The sequence below is a fragment of the Peromyscus californicus genome, unplaced genomic scaffold (genome assembly GCF_007827085.1).
Source record: "Peromyscus californicus insignis strain IS unplaced genomic scaffold, ASM782708v3 Scaffold_1__1_contigs__length_55948999, whole genome shotgun sequence".
Lineage (NCBI taxonomy): Eukaryota > Metazoa > Chordata > Mammalia > Rodentia > Cricetidae > Peromyscus > Peromyscus californicus.
Window position 1 is genome coordinate 45,845,917 of NW_026294492.1, and position 18,089 is coordinate 45,864,005.

Below are 18,089 nucleotides of genomic sequence, written 5' to 3' on the forward strand. Positions count from 1 at the left end.
ACATTTGTCAATAGAAGTAAACAAATACATTTGAAGTATGCCAATTCTTCACCTGCATGGTAAAGACACCTCTGTTATCATCTATACACAGCTTCAAAGTCACCCTGACTTGATCATCCCATGCTGTGTACACATGTTGAAATGCTATAACATACCACAGGACCATGTTAAATTAATAGGCATCCATTAAAATAATAATGCATGGTCTTGTTTCTGTAGTCAGCTACTTGGGAAGCTACAGGAGGATTGTGAGTCAGAGGTCAGCCCTGGCAATGTGGTAAGACTCTAGCTCAAAATAAATAAATAAAAACACAGAAAATTGGTGGGCTCATTAAGAAGAGATTGCTACACTGGGCTCACCACTCATCAATAGTTCATTGTTGATATTGTTAGTGGTTTCTGTAAAGAAGGACAAGGGTTTCCTTCTCACTGCCTCTGCTCCTCTGTCACAGGCTGATGTATAAAAGGAAGTATTCCCAGAAGTGGCCCTTTGAGCTTTGAATTCCTAGTTGCTAGAGGAAGCTAGGAACATCTGTCTATTAGGAAATCTATGGTCTTCAGTAAGGTGCTTTGCATCACTGAATGAACAGAGGCCAGATCAAGCTAATTAGCATATGCATTCTCTCTAAAGATTATCATCTTGTGTGGTGAGAATACTTGAAATCTACCCTTGGCAGTTTCTGAATACTGGGTATGATGCAAACTGATAGAGAAGTTACCTCACATGTTAAAGACTCTGCAAAAACAACCAAACCCCAAAGTAAATACATAAACAATAAAAAAACCCAGAAAGTGAAATACGAGATAAAACACATGCTTTATCTGTCTCCACTTACATGGTAATGATAAAATCTCCTTGTTAAAGAAGTGTTTTGTTTCTTACATGTTATTTATTTTTTATTTATTACCCTTATATATTTTGTTAATATTTTCCCATAAAGAGTTTTTGATATTAGAATCTGACTTCATAGAGTGATCAGGGAAGTAATTTTACAGTACAAGCTGCAAAGTATTTGTGATACTTATGGATCACTGTGGTGGTATTGTGTTCCCCAAAATATTGTGCACCCTAATAAACTTATCTGGGGTCAAAGACAGAACAGCCACTAGATACAAAGGCTAGAAAATGGTGGCACTAATGCCTTTAATCCTAGCATTCCAGAGGCAGAAATCCATGTGTTCAAGGATACAGCCAAGCATGGTGACTCACGCCTTTAATCCCAGAAAGCAAGCCTTTAATCCCAGGGAGTGATGGTAGAAAGCAGAAAGGTATAAAGGCGTGAGGACCAGAAACTAGCAGCATTTGACTGGTTAAGCTTTTAGACTTTGAGTAGCAGTTCAGCTGAGATCCACTGGGATGAGGACACAGAGGCTTCCAGCCTGAGGAAACAGGATCAGCTGAAAAACTGACAAGGTGAGGTGGCTGTGACTTGTTCTGTCTCTCTGATCTTCCAGCATTCACTCCAATACCTGGCTTCAGATTTGTTTTTATTAATAAGACCTTCTAAGATTCCTGCTACAGATCACAAGCGGGCATGTATTTTATAGCTCAATTTCCTAATATTTATTTCTATTATCATCTTATTTATGATGTGTAAACTTGGGTGTCCATCTACTGAAAGTGATGAAATCTCATCCTGAGAGAACATTTATTGTATCATGCAGCACTAATAAACAGTAAATGTTGTTCTCAGAGGGCTCATTATCATTTTCTTTAAACACAGATCTTGCAACTAAGAGTTGATGATGAACTTTTTTTTTTTTTTTTGCTTTTTATCTAAGACACATTCAGCTAGGAAGGAAAATAAAACCAATATGGAAAGAGTGTCAATGAATGGTTGCTTTCAAGAAAGTACCCAGCATAAACAATTGCAGGTAGATTCCACTGAAGACCTCCAGGAGGCAGTCTAGAGTAATGATATAGAGTTCTGTTTAAAGTTCCAGGTCTATGGAGTATGGGTCTACAAACCCTTGTGAATTACCAATCTGAGGCATGCTCTGACAATATCTTGGCATTTTCTGACCTAATTATTGATTCATGTGGAAAGTAAATTTCAATGAGCAAAAGGGGCTCCCTCAATGTGCATTGTCTCCAGGAAAAGGGCTAGAGAATCCTGTTGAGATCCCAGGCCAATACACAGTGAAAAAAAAGATACTGGGAATTGAACAAGTACAGCCTGCATCTGCCCCACACTCTCTTTTCTCTCTCCTAGGTGCTGTGCTCCCTCATTGCAGGAATGTTGCACTACCTCTACTTGGCTTCATTCATGTGGATGTTTCTTGAAGGGCTACACCTTTTTCTCACTGTGAGGAATCTTAAAGTGGCCAACTACAGCAGCTCAGGAAGATTCAAGAAGAGGTTCATGTACCCTGTAGGCTATGGAATCCCTGCCTTTATTGTCACTGTGTCTGCGATAGCTGGCCATGAAAATTATGGAACACACACCCAGTAAGCATAAAGTGTGCAAGCTAGAAATGTATAAATGTAACTTCAACACCAAACTTCTCATTGGACAACTAACCTATTTTTTATATTGTTCTTCAAACCACCCTGTCCGCATATTACTGTCTTACAAATCCCAATAGTGTTGGTTCTCAGTGTCTTGTTTTGCTATTGTTGGTTAACATTTATTCTAGCTATGACATGAAAAGTTGTCCATTCATATATACCATTTGTTGCCCATAATTATGTATATATTTGTTGGACAAATAGATCCTGTTTTATTTACTGAATTTTGGTTTGTTTGAGACATGGTCTCATGCATCCCAGATTGGCCTGAAACTCACTGTGTAGTCTAGGATGTCCTTGAGCTCCCCATCCTCTTGGCTCCACCTCCTAGGTGATTAAATGACAGGCCTTCATCCCCACATCCAGTTTGTACAATGGTGAGGGTAGAACCCAGGTATTTGTGCATGCAAGGTGAGAAGTCTCACAACTGGTCCATATCCTTTGTCTCAGATTTTCTAATTCTTAAACCCATAGTCTAATGGAAATCCTCAGCAGATTTGGCGTTTGATCACATTGAGAATTTTTGTAAAATGAGAAATCCATTCACAAACAAGTCCACAGACATAAAAAAATGAACCCAACTTCATGAAATTAAGAAATGGTTAAAACAATCCCACTAAATCCCCATTGACTATGTTTTCTAGGAACCACAAACAGTAGGTAGATATTAAGACCAATTCCCTGAATGACAGTACACAATGAGAAGAAAAATACCAAGTACCAAAGACTGGTTTGCTGCTTGTGTGTCTGTCAATATAACTCCATGATGATGGAAGTTCTTTATTTCGTTGATAAACCTGTGACAAAATGCCACATTAATTCTTTTCAACTGAGAGATATGCCTGATGTTCAGCTTGAACCCCACCCTTTTCTCATTATGAGGAATCTTAAACCCCACCACTCATCAGAATGATCTTGGAGACTGAATGGTAGACAAGACTGGGAGCAGGCACATTGTTTCAATAAAGGGCCAAACACTAAATATCTTAGGTTTATAGACCAACTAGTCTCTGTAGCAATAACTTTATATTACATTTCTATGGTAAAAGCAGCCACTGATGCTTTTATACAAAGAAAGGAGTGCAACTGAGTCCCAGTAAAATTCTACATACAAAATCTAAGTAGTTGATGACTGCATTTGCTACATGGTTGTAGTTTTTAATGCAAGAAGATAGCTTAAGAGCGGATGTTTACTGTATGGTAAATATTGACCATGGCACATTATAGTTATCAGATTCATAGTTCTATGCCAGGACCCAATTTAGAAAAAAAGTTCCACTAGATTTATTGACATTTTCCATGACAAAATGTGACAGTCTTCAATAAATAGAGTATTTTGTACATGAAATATGTTTAATTTTGGCTGGTTGAGTTAGCCTAGAGTTAACTATTGGTTTGACGGTCTTATTATCTCTACCAGTGTCATTATAACAGCTACATCCAAGGAGTCCTGACTTTTGCCCCCAAATTTACATGTTTCATCCCACTTAGCCTTAATTACAGCTTGCAGATGAGATACTTCATGAATGACCAATAAAAAAAGTTTAGAACAAATGGAGAACTGTTCATGTTTACAGAGAGAAAGAGTCAATCTTCCTAAGATGTTTTGCAAAAAATTGTTTTAAATATTTGAAACATTCAAAAATCCCAAAAAATTATCTTGTGTATATTGGAGAAATTATCAAAAGTCTAGTGGAGAAGGAATAAGATCCAGAATTAATAACCCAAAACTTCAGAGAAATGCAAGCAACTAAGTTTTAAATACCCATTGCTTCTCCAGTCATTTAATCTTTACCATATTTGAACACTTCCTACTTCAAACTTGGAAAAGCTGATGCTTAGTGCACCCAGCTCGTGTCAGACAAGAACTTCATCTGAAATCTAGCTTGGAAATAACTGTTCTGCACAGTGTTAGATCATATTTTGGGGCCTTTGCTCAACTCCTATAGTGAGAAAGAGCTAATTCTTATCTCCTGTCCACAGCTGCTGGCTCAGCATTCATAAAGCATTCATCTGGAGCTTCTTGGGTCCAGTAGCAGCCATTATCTTGGTAGGTGAATGTTGTGAGTGGGTGTGCCTACACTCACTTGGCCAAAAATAGAATGCACTTGTTATCTGTTAAATGGAATTGAAATGAAGATGTGCAACCAGAGCTCAGTTTGAAAGGACCTTGTTCCTGAATATATTGTCATCATTCATCTACCCCTCATTTGCTTATCTCCCTTTAGCTGATTTTTTTCAACTTTATTGTTGAGAATTTTATGTAAGTATACAAGGAACTATGGTTCTATTTACCACCTATTTCTTCCCTTTAATTCTCCCCCACAACTTGACATCCTCTTCTTTTTTTTTTAACATATCCAACTAAGTCAAATTAATACAGCCTATATGTGCATGGGTGTGGGGCCTAGCCTATCAGTGGCTATATACAAAAGGGGAATGTTAACTCTCTTTCCTTTTCTACCTATCAAGGCCACTCATTCCTTAGTTGGGGTGAAACCTCAATAGTTCCTTCCTCATCCATGCTGGATTTTTTATTGGCTTGATCTTACATGAGTGTTGTGTGGATAACCACAATGGCTGTGAGTTCATGAGCACAATAAGCATGTCATACACAGAAAACAGCATTCCCCAGCACCTTCCCCATCCTTCATCTCTTCTATTCTTTCTGGTTCCTCTATTGCAATTTAAAATATATAATATAGCAGTCCACCATGGATTGTTTTTAAAGTTCTAGATTCATTAGTTTATTTGTACTATCAGAAAATATTGAGTGAACATCCACCTACTCTGTTTCTACAAGATGGTTTCCTATTTTCTAGAAACTTCTTAATTAATACCTTTTGCCTAGGTCAGGAATGAATATTAGCTTTCTACTTTTAAAATGTCCTGTTTTGAATAAAACATATACAGAAAACTAAACAAGAAATGAAGGCAACTGTTTGCTGTACATAATACATCAGAGAATGTCCATGAAATCCTTATGGAGCATGAATTGTTTGGAGAATGAGTCTCAGATCCAACCAAATTTGTATTATATGAATAAAGGAGCCTAAAAGAAAATCCCACTACATTTTCTCATGCCATTCCCACAGATAAACCTGGTATTCTACTTTCAAACTATATGGATTTTAAGAAGCAAACTTTCTTCCCTCAATAAAGAAGTTTCAACTCTTCAGGACACCAAGTAAGAATGTACCAGAATCATCTCTTCCCATTGCAACATTTTCTAGGGGAGAAACCCTTGATGGAAAAAATGATAATGGGTGTAGCTGTGGTTCATAGATAAGAGTCTTGGTTAACATGTATGAAGCTCTGGCTCCCATACTCAGACCAACAAGCAAAAAGACAAAAACATACAAATGTAGACAACATACCCACCCCCTGGTCATAATTAGGGACAATGAATAGAAGAAGTAAGAAAATTCTGTATTTCAAATAAACTAGTGTATTTCTTCAGTTATGTACTAAAGAAATTTTTATTAATTTTTGACCAATACATGTTAAGGGAGAAAGGACCTATTTTACTGCACAGGTCTTGAACTGTGTATAGTTCACAGTCATAGGGAGGTCAAGGAAAGTAGATCTTGAAGTACCTGGCCTTACTTCATCTACAAATGAAAAGAATATGGTGATGAATGCGTGCACATATACAGATCCCTTTCTACATTTTATACAGGAAAGCGTCCCAGCTGAGCAGATGATGCTGCCCACATTGGGCAGGGCTTCCTTCCTCAATTACTGTAATCAAGATAATCCATCACAGACATTCCCAGATGTCAACCTTAATTTTAATACTCCCTCACAGGTGTTCTCAGAAGCAGACCATTTAGGTGATTTTAGTTCCTACTAAGTAGACAATTGATATATCACATTTCCAATCCTTATTAACTTGATATCCAAACACTTCATTTTCAAACCATTACATTCTACTCTTTGTTCTCACAGGCTCACAGCCTTCTCATAATGGAAAATTCATGCAGTCTAAATAAAAAACTCCCATAGACATTAACTGTTTCAACATCTTAAAAAAACCACCAAAATTCCTCAAGTGTGAGCTGCTATAATTTTTTCTTTTATTCTTCTTTCATACATTATATCCTAACTAAAGTTTTCCCCCCTGCTTCTCCTCCCAGTCCCTCCTCCCCGTCTCCTTTTCCCCAGATCCATTACCCTTCCAAAAAAAGATTAGGCCTCTCAGGGTTTTCCACTGAACATGGCTTTAAAAGCTACAATAAGACTAGGCACAAACCCCCATATCAAAGCTGGGTGAGGCAACCCACTAGGAGGAAAAGGGTCCCAAGAGCAAGTGAAGGGGTAAGACACAGTCCACTCCAACTGCTGGGACCCTTGCAAGAACACCAAGCTACACAACAATAAGGTATAGGCAGAGGACCTAGCTTAGACCTGTACAGAGTCTGAGTTTATTGCTTCAGTCTCTGGGAGCCCCTGTGAGCTCCACATACTTGATTATGTGGGCTGTGTTCTCATGGTATCCTCTACCCCTCTGGCTCCTACAATTTTTCCTCCCCTATTTCTGCAGTTTTTCCCTGTCTCCACCTAATGTTTGTTTGTGGACCTCTGTATCAGCTCCCATTAATTGCTGCATGATGCCCCTCTGATGACAATTTGGCTAGACACCAATCTATACATATAACAGAATATCATTAGGAAACATTTCATTGACTATTTTGTTTGCCAATCATATTTGTTTCTATCAGGGATCTCTGGCCCATCCTGCCTCTGGTTCCTGGCCATCCAGGCAATGACATGTATGGGATCACTCTTGTGGTGTGAGCTTCAAGTTGGACTAGTCATTGGTTGGTCACTCACACAAGTTCTGCATGACCATTACCCCAGCACATTTTGCAGACAGGACAGATATGCATTTTTTAATAAGCAAAATATTTCCAAAATACTGTAACACAACACATAAAAATATGGTTTCCATATAAATATGGTTTCACTATAAACATATAGTGAAAGTCTGATGAACAGTATATAACTTTATTGTCATTGTTTTCTTCCAGGATGATGACATTTAAAGCCATTGTTCATCTATTTGTATTGGGATGTTCTTGGGGCATTGGCTTATTTATGGTCATTGAATTCGGGAAGACAGTGAGATTAATCATTGCCTATCTATTCACCATCATCAATGTCCTACAGGGGGTTTTGATATTTGTGATACACTGTCTGCTTAATCGCCAGGTAAGGCTGTCTCATTTCTTAACAACCTAGCACCAAAATTATCTTAAACCACTTGTTCACATTCTTGGAGTTTCTCATTTTTATTTTGAAATCTTCATTTATTTAAAGTAGTTTCAAGTTTTGTCTATATATTTCACACATTGTGTTTTGTATCTTGTCAGCATCTAAGCATACCTCTTAAGGGCATGTCAAAATGAGGTGGGCTATGGTGCATTAATAAATGGTACTTTCTTACCAATTTTTCAACCATGGTAGCTTAAAAATTTAGGATTTCTTTCTTATCCATTGTATATAATTGTCACTTGGTTGAATTAGTCTTTGTGAAATGAAAAAGTTTTTACTTGACAGTGATTTAGGCTGGCATTATGGACACAATGTGGGATAATATTTGTCTCATATAAATGGGAAGGAGAATGTATGTAAACTACACCTTAGATCTTAAAGGTTATACATAGCAGTTACAGATATCATTTCTACACACCTTTGATTATTCAAAACAAGCTTCATGATCAAATTTCAGTTCACCAGGGAGGTGATGGGTAGTTCCCCTGTTGTGAGTTGTATTGTATAGGGTAACACTAGGAAATTTGGCACAATGCACCTCACCCTCAGTTCTTCTGTTTAGTAGTTTGTTTTGTGACCTCAAGGAGGATGTCTATTCTCTCTGAGTCTACCTTATCATCTGGAAGTATTATAATGTCTTATTTTGAAGGGTTAGGATTCTCTAACACAGTACAATATCATTCAGGAGCACATGTCATTTTTTGTGACTGTCACTTTGATTATAACTTTATCTCTATTAAAAACAATCTTCGGTGAACTTTTTGTTTGTTTGCTGTTGAATGTAAATAGCAACAGTTAAAGTGATAATACAAATGTACCATCAATATAGTATTTCATTAATTCCTTTTCAATATTTTGTGCCCCCTCTATGTTTGTTACTCCTCCCTCACAGTGAAATGACTTAGGAAAAGTTAGGTTACCTTGACTACATACCTCCTCCCCTCTGGAGGCTTGTTATTAAATAGTTTCTCCCTTCTGATAAAAGATGCTTACAAGGTATTTTACAGATCAAATGGTTCCTTCTTCCCTGCTAGGAGATGATCATATGCAAATAAAAGTTTTCTCTGAAGATATGAGTCTTGTGTGATGTTTTACAGATTAAAGGCCCCCTATTTCCTTTTGGTTGTAAAACAGTCCCTTGGCCTGCAACTTATGTGATAGAATTACAGCCTTTTAACTTTAAAAACCCTTACCCTATCTTGATTCACTTCCAAGAGGTTTGGGGTTTTTTTTTTTTTATGAAGGCTAGTCTGCTCTTGGTAAGCTTTCTAATAATGAAGGACTCACTATATTCTTAATGGATCTAGTGTGCATGGCAATCTATAACTTTTTTAAGTTAATTATTTCAACAGAAGTAAAATGCAATGTGGGTGTCTTTGTGAAATAATATTGAGGAGCAAAAAGTTCAAATTATATTTTTAATATGACAATTATTTTAGAAAGGCATATCATGGAATTGTATAGTGCACTTTTATGTACACTGTTAAATGTTACTTTCATAGGACTTAGATTATATCAACTTAATTAGAGATTAAAGATGGATTTTTTTCTATTGAATTCATGTGAAAGTTAAAAGTTATGCTGCTTAAGTGCCTCACATATATCTATTGTTCAGTAAATTTTTCCCACCATTATCACACTCTTATCATGCTTTGCCTCTTCATCTTCATCACTATCACCATCATCATTCTATCATTGTCTTGCTCACTGTCATCACTATCACATCCATCATCATAGTCATCTTATTACCACTATAATTATTATAACCATCTTCATCTTCATTATTGTCATCATTCTCATCACTGTTGCCACCAATCATCATATTTTTCAGTATTGACACTATCATAATTATGATGATCACCATCATATTTACTACCATCATCAATATTACTATCATCATCATCATCATCATCATCATCACCACCACTTTGGTCACTGTCACCATATTACATAATCATCATCATTATCAACCCTAACTGTGACTACTATGATCATTAGCATTATTTTTATTATCACTAACATTCTCATGATTATCATTATGACCATTATGACAATCCTTATCTTCATTATCACCATCACTACCATCATATTCAGCAGTATCACAATCATACAATTATATTAATCACCACCATTTTCATTATCATCATCAGTGTCATTATTACCACTAGCAACATCATCAAATCCTTTGGGTATTTAACATAGATTCCTTTTTATAATGGAAGAAATTGAATTTAAATAAAATTAACAAGCTCAAATATATGCAGAAAAACAATAAGAGTAGGATTTGGCATTCATGTCTTTTGTATCCCATGTTATGCAGATTCCCTTTCCTTGAACCAGGTTCAAGGTGTGAGCCATGCTTCTAATTATTCATTCAAACTTCCAGGTCCGAACGGAATATAAGAAGTGGTTTTATAAGATGCAGAAAGGGGTTGAAAATGAAAGCACTGAGATGTCTTATTCTACTACTCACACCAAAATGGTAAGCTCAACTCCCCAGGAAGGCTTCATGTGACCTGATCTGGTTTCTCATTCAAACACGTTTCCTCTCTGTTCCTTAAAAAAAGAAATTAAAAATATGGCCTACAGTATACAGCCAACAGTTTATAGATTTGGCACTCAAATTCCTGCCTTCATTCCCTAATTTTTTTCTCGCCTCCCTCCCTTCATTGCTTCTTTTCTTGATCCTGTCTTCTCTCTCTACTCCACTCACATCTCTTTACTCTTCAATATTCCTTCCTCTATTCCTTCTTCCTCTTCCAATCTCTTCTATCTTTTTTCTGTTCACTATCATGAGTATGTATATATTCACCTCGGAAGACTCAAGTCAGTACTCATTAGACATAAACAGTGAAAAATCTGTAAAGCAGTACAGGATGGTTCAGCCTCTGGTAAGATCAGATTTTTGTAGTGGAGTTGTGAACTGAGAGTTTCCCTGTCCTCTGCCTTGGTGCTTTCCAGCCTGTTTCCTTTGAGAAAAGACACATAACTAATCTTCCTTCTCCTTACTGAGGCCCTGACCACCCTCTGCTATGCTCTTCACTCCACATCAGAACATGGCCTTTCTATGCTCACATCCCTCCCTATATATGACTATCTCAGTCCCTGCAGCTATGGGAGTTTGTCCATAGACTCTGTGAATCAAGATTTTTTTTCCAAGTATTATGTTCTTCTGAGAAATTTGGCCAATAAAAAAATAGGACCCTTCTCAAGAAGGTTCCTGCTTCTGGTTCACTGGCTCCTATGAGCCATAGAACTGAGTTCTTATATTATGTTAACTTTCTGAGCAGGAAGAGTCACACCCATACCCACCCCTTCCCATACCCAAAGGCACTAAGATCTGTGCAATTGTGGGTTTGAGAGATAGTACATTCACTATAGTGTTTGCCTGAAAACATGAGGCCTAATTTCTATCCCTGGCACCTATAGAAAAAAAACCAGGCATGTTGTTGCATGTCTGTAATCTCAGCACTGAACAGAGTCAAAGCTCTATGAGCTCCCTGGACAGGAGTAGGTGAGCCCTTGACCAGTTACAGATGCTGTTAAAAATGAATGGATTTTGAAAAATAACACTGGTGGCTGTCCTCTGACCTCCATTTGTGTGTATATCCATGTACACATGCACCTATACAAACACTTGAATGCATACACTTTATGTGAAGTTTAATCACTTTAGCTGTTGCTATGTAGTTATTTCTAGGTAGCCTTATGCTTGTGCCATCTAGTTCCCATACAGTTTACTTTCAAAGTACAGCAATGAATCTTCATGAGAGTTATATATATATATATATATATATATATATATATATATATATATATATATATATATATATATATATATAAAGACTTCAAGGTAGTGCATGATAAAATTACCCATTGGCATTTTGTATGTTCAGAAAACTGATTAGACTGAGCAATTTATTGGGAAGCCACAGACTCTTGAGTGCTGAGAGTTTTGCTCCTGAGCTCATTTTCCTTTGTGGCCATGGTGGTATGCTGTGTCCATGGATCTGTTAATATGGATAATAGTCCCTTTGAGGGGGACCTGTTAGTATAGATAATAATCTATTTAAGGATAAAGGACTGGGGAGATGGCTTAGTGAGTAAATAAAGCATTTGTTATACACAAGTGGGAACTTGGGTTCACATCCCACGTCCCCATGTAATGCTGATGTATTATTAACGCAATTTTTAATCCCAGTGCTAATGCATCAAGATGGGAGAGAGACACAGGAGAATGTCCAGACATTCAGGAGCACTATCTGATAAACACATCAGCAAACACAACACCCTGTCTCAAACAAGGTTGGAGGCTACAAATGACAACTGAGGCTGTCCACTGACCTCCATGTGGAAGACAGGCATGTGTTCACTTGCACTTACACACATGAACACACACACATACACACACACACACACACACACACACACACACACACACACACACACACAATTCATACAGAGTGCACGAAAGACAAATGAGTATAATGATTCTCTTGAAGGGAAGGAAAATGTGCAGCATTAACAAATGACAATAAAAATCAATGGGTGTGGTTTCACACCTCTATTAAAGAAGGTCTGTACAAGGTGTCAAATTTCATTCAAAAGATTAGAGAGATCCATCAGGACAGTCAGGTCAGAGAAACATGCACTGTTCTGCAAGGAGACTGTACGTTCCTTGTCCTCCTCTTTTCTATTCTTCCTTTCCCTCTCCTCCTCTCCCCTCCTTTTGCTTGCCTTCCCTACTTTTCCTTTATTTTCTCCCCTCTCCATGCTCTTCTTTACTTTCCCATTTTCTGGTTAATATTCGTTGTCAACTTACCTGGATTTAAGATCACCCAAAAGATTTACATCTGGTTTTTCTGTGTGTGAGTGTTTCCAAAGAGATATAATTAGGGAAGATGTACTGAACATAGGTGGCACCTTCTGCTGGCATGGGGTATTATATTGAATCAAAATGGAAAAAGAGAAATATATAATAGTGAACAACCTCCTTTCTATGGTTCCTGATCTTCCCAGTTGTGAGAGTCAGCTTCACATTGCTATACATGGGAACTGGTCCCGCCACTCTTCCTTTCATCCCATAATTCACTATACCCTGAACCATGAATGAAAACAAACCCTTCCTTTCTCTAGTTATTTCTCAGTCACTTCCCAAATTCACTTTGTTTTCTTCTTGATGAACAGATCAATTGATAATAAAGATAAGATTCACTGTAATATTTCTAACATACAGGTAACATTTTAAAATCAAATACTACATCTAGTTAATGTGTCTCTTGGCCTAGCTGTTTTTATTCTGTATTAAACATTAGCTGGCATTCAACATTAAAATACAGATTTTTTCTTTATCTTGTCTTAATTTCTGTGTCTATAGTACATTTCACTAAAATTAATGTCCTCTATCTCCATCCATGTTTTCTTTAATTTAAAAAATCATATCTAACTGGGTGGAGGTCATTTATGCCTTTAATCCCAGGATTCAGGCAGGCAGATCTTTGTGAGTTTGAGGCTAGTCTGTTCTACAGAGTTGATTCCAGGACAGCCAGGACTCACACAGAGAAACTCTATCAAAACAAAAAAAAGAAAAAATCATTAATTTATTTTATGTAATTTAGTGTTTTTGTCTATGTACTGGTGTCCACAGAGGTCAGAAGAGGGCATCAGAAACCTTGGAACTGGAGTTACAGACAGTTATGAAATACCATGTTGTGCAAGAAATTACACTCAGATTCTCTGAAGAGCTTCTGTTGCTCTTAACTGTCAAACCGTCTCTCCAGCCTCTCCATCTTTTTTTTTAAATATAAGAAAACTTTTTGTGGCTCTATAATGCTCAATATGTATGCAAACCATATTTTCATTATTTATCTGACAGTAAGTATTTCTGTAGATTCTGTATCTTAGATATATTGAATAATGAAACACTGAGCATGCTCAGACAGGTATCTCGGTGATGTGTCAATGATGAATCTGCTGAGATAACATTTGTGCTCCTTTGGTTACTAGGCATCTTAGTTAGTTTCCTATCGCTGTAATAAGACATCATGACCAAGGCGACTTATAGAAGAGTTTAATGGAAGCTTGTAGTTTCAGAGGGGGAGTCCATGCTCATCATGAAATTGAGCATGGCTACAGGCAGGTAGGCAGACAGGCATAGCACTGGAGAAGTAGCTGAGAAAATACATCCTGATCCACAAGCACACGGTGGTGGGAGTAAGACACCGGGAATGGTATGGCCTTTTGAAACCTCACAGCCCTCCCTTCTGAGACAAACCTCCTTCAACAAGGCCACATCTCTTAAACTTCCCCAAATACTTCTATCAACTTGGGCCCAAGAATTCAAATATTTGAACCTGTGGGATCCATTCTTATTTAAACCACCATACTGGTTAGTCTGTCTGAACCTTGATCTATTCATCACAAAAATGTAATTGAATGAGAATCAGAATGATATCCATGAGACTATTCTTCTTTATTGTAATTCTACTATCATAGTTACATTTAATTAATGTCAAATTTCAAGAACCAGCTACATAAAAATGATCCAAACACTAGTCAGAAGCTCATATGTTTAGATGTCACCTTTCAGTATAAATGATCCATATTTATCCTTATAATGTCAGTAGATTTTCTGCAGCATCTAAATGGCCTGTCATTGTTATATTTAAATGGAGTCAAAACACATAAGTTCAAATATCCACTTCTAGGATATGTGGCCTGGACAAGGCATTTAATGTCTCTTTGTTTCAGAGTTCTTCTCTGTAAAACAAAGATAATATCAATCTCATCACAAAGATTAAATGATGACATGTTTGATAATATCTAGGAAAATGTGAGAGACCACAATAAACCTACTGTCATGTAAAAAGATAAAGTTTGATAAATACTGCAGATGTGGGAGTGGTGTGAGATTCTAAAGTCAGATACTAGATTGTGTTTTCTAAGCTTTATACCTTAACAAAGTACTGTTATCCCAACATGATCTAGAATTTTAGTTTCTGAGGAGTGAATTTCTCTCTAAATGTCTATTTTTTATAGGAGGAAGCTGGAAGTCAGCAGAACTGACTCACTGAGAATGCTCACAACCTGAGCTCCTGCTTCTTAACCAAGGACAATCATCACACCAATGTGGCCACACATGGACTAGGTTCATGTCACCATTCTTCTATGTGAATTCATCTTTTGAAAATAATTTTGCTATGATTTTTAATGCATAATAATTGTACCTGCACTTCACCGGGAAATTTTCATACATACAAACAGCTTTGACCGTATCCACCTCCCTTCACTTATCCTCACTTGATCCCCTTTACTTAATCACTTTTCCTGTACACAATTATTCCTCTTCCTTTTAATTTTTTATACAATGGAGAATCCTAACATTTCTCTTGCTACATCTCAGTTAATTACCATAATATGTTTTCTTTGAATTCCATATATGTTCTGGCAAACAATAGGCTTTTATTCTACTTCAAAATAGAAAAATATTCCATGGGTGATATAAACCACATTTTCTTTATCCATTGAGGCACACCAAGGCTGATTCTACAGCTTGGCTATTGTGAGTAGCACCATAGTAAATATGACTGTTCTGTTGAGGGACACAGTCCTCTGAGAAAAACAGCTCTCATCTTCATCTGATCAGCCACGACTACTTGCAAGCTTGTTGATTCTCACAGAGGATGAATGGAGAGTGTCAATGGACTCTCATCTGAGAAACAAGCCATAATTCTCAAGAATTTGTTTGCAATTCTTACCTAATACTGTGGCCTTGGTGTCTCCAGATGTGAGAGTGTATAGTCTGCATGAAAGTTAATTGAGAGAGACTCATTGATGGAAGTATGGGGAAGCAACCATCCATCCTTTGTAAAGTCTCTTCAGTGGTGCTATTCTGAGGTCACCTACATGTTTGTAAGCAACCTTCACCCAATAAACTCTTTGGTTCCCATGGTGAACTTGAGTGAAGTCTTACTTTGATTTGTTATTGCTACCTTGTGAGGAGGGAGTAGACTTTTCTCTCTCTCAAGAGAAGGAAATCACTTGCAGTATGATAAGGTAACCACACTCTCACCTTGTGGAGTTTATATGCACCTCTGAGTAACTGAATGAATTCATATCCCCGCTAAAACTGATAATTGTGTGTTCCCTCCATATCATTGCCAGAATTTTGTGTTAGCAGTCCTTACTGAGCCATCTCTCATAAGGGCTGAAAGCCACACTAATTTTTGGGTATAAAGATAACAGTTTAACGAGAACATTATTACTATGACCATTTAACAAAATGATGTTATTGCATTCTCCCCTAGGACCTAGAACCTAGCCAGCTACATGTTTTGGGACATTTAATGACACCAGACATAATTTACCTCTTGGACTATGGGCTTCAAATACAATCAGAAGTAGTTAGTTACTCCTATAGCATTTGGATACCAGAGAGCATATCTTCCCAGGATAGTCATTATTTTAACTCAAAGGGTTCAAAGATAGGTAAATGTTATATGACACTGTTCCCAAGGAGACATGAATAAATGTCTACTCACTCCAGATAGGTAACTCACAGCAGACCAAAATAAAATCACCAAAAATGTAAGTTGTTGAAGTAATGGGTTTTACTGAAGTCACTGACAGGAATGGTTAATTACAGGAGAAGATAGGACTTATGGTGGTTTGAATGAGAATGGCTGTGGTGGTATTGTGTTCCCTGAAATATTGTGCACCCTAATAAACTTATCTGGGATCAGAGACAGAACAGCTACTAGATACAAAGGCTAGAAAATGGTGGCACTCACACCTTTAATCCTAGCATTCCAGAGGCAGAAATCCATCTGTTTAAGGATATATCCAGGCATGGTGACACACGCCTTTAATCCCAAAAGTGAGCCTTTAATCCCAGGGAGTGATGGTAGAAGGCAGAAAGATATATAAGTCATGGAGACCAGAAACTAGAAGCATTTGGCTGGTTAAGCATTTGACTGCTTACGCATTTGGCAGGTTAAGCTTTAGGCTTTGAGCAGCAGTTTAGCTGAGAACCATTTGGATATGAGAATACAGTCTGAGGAAACACCAAGGCTGACTCTACAACTTGGCTATTGTGTTTCCAGTCTGAGGAAACAAGATCAGCTGAGAAGTTGGCCAGGTGAGGTTAGCTGTGGCTTGTTCTGTCTTTCTGATCTTCCAGTGTTCACCCCAATACCTGGCTCAGATGCTGTGGGATGTTCTGTATGGCAAATGTGTTGCTGATTGGTCAATAAATAAAATACTGATTGGCCATTGGCTAGGCAGGAAGTATAGGCGGGACAAGGAGGAGAATAAAGCTGGGAAGTGGAAGGCTGAGTCAGGAGACACTGCCAGCTGCCACGATGACAAACAGCATGTGAAGATGCCAGTAAGTCACGAGCCATGTGGCAAGGTATAGATTTATAGAAATGGATTAATTTAAGCTGTAAGAATAGTTAGCAAGAAGCCTGCCATGGCCATACAGTTTGTAAGCAATATAAGTCTCTGTGTTTACTTGGTCGGGTCTGAGCGGCTGTGGGACTGGCAGGTGAGAGAGATCTGTCCTGACTGTGGGCCAGGCAGGAAAACTTTAGCTACACTCAGGTTTGATTTTATTAATAAGACCTTAAGATTCTGCTACAAATGGTCTCCATAGACTCATATGTCTGAATGCTCCTTCTGCAATTGGTGAAATTATTTGGGTTTAAGAGCTGACACACTAGTGGAGATTTGTCACTAGGGGTGGTTTTTGCATTTTCAAAAGACCACACCATTCACATTGTCTCTCTGTCTCTCTGTCTCAATCTTTCTGTCTCCTTCACCTGTGGATCAGATCAAAGGTCACAGCTATGGCTCCAGTACTGTGCCAGCTGTAGTGCTGCAATGCTCCCTGCCATGAAGTTCACTGACTCTACTACCCTCTGGAACCATATGCTCAAATTTAAATTCATTAATTTATAACTCCCCTTGGAAATGGTCTTTTGTCACAGCACTAAAAAAGTGACTAAGACATGACTTAAAAAGCTCCATAATTTTAAGCCTGTGTTAAATAGGGGTGGTGACTCATACAACCTGGAAACTTGAAGCACAACTTGCAGGCAAGCTCCCAGGTTTCGTAATGTCTCTGGAATCTTGGCTTATCTCTTCTTCTTAAAGGCAACTTTCTCTTCTTTTACAGTATCTCTCAGTTGTCCTTCCTGCTTGTATGTACTTGGAGATGGAGGGTTCTAGTATATCTGTTTCAGGAATTTCCTGTAGCATTTGAGTACTTTACTTCCAGAAGTTAAGATATTTCTTGTGGGATGGAATG

The 18,089-nt window shown here is 37.7% G+C and overlaps 1 protein-coding gene across 1 annotated transcript in view; it reads left to right on the forward strand.

Annotated features, from left to right (window-relative positions):
* Positions 1–15,697, forward strand: part of Adgre3 (adhesion G protein-coupled receptor E3) — a 42,015-nt gene extending 26,318 nt beyond the window's left edge. The window contains exons 12-17 of the mRNA XM_052747349.1: positions 2,214–2,449; positions 4,493–4,559; positions 5,605–5,696; positions 7,540–7,720; positions 10,170–10,265; positions 14,822–15,697. Coding sequence (XP_052603309.1) covers positions 2,214–2,449; positions 4,493–4,559; positions 5,605–5,696; positions 7,540–7,720; positions 10,170–10,265; positions 14,822–14,848 — 699 coding nt within the window. The 3' untranslated portion in view covers positions 14,849–15,697. The remainder of the gene's footprint in view (positions 1–2,213; positions 2,450–4,492; positions 4,560–5,604; positions 5,697–7,539; positions 7,721–10,169; positions 10,266–14,821) is intronic.
* Positions 15,698–18,089: the final 2,392 nt, after the last annotated feature.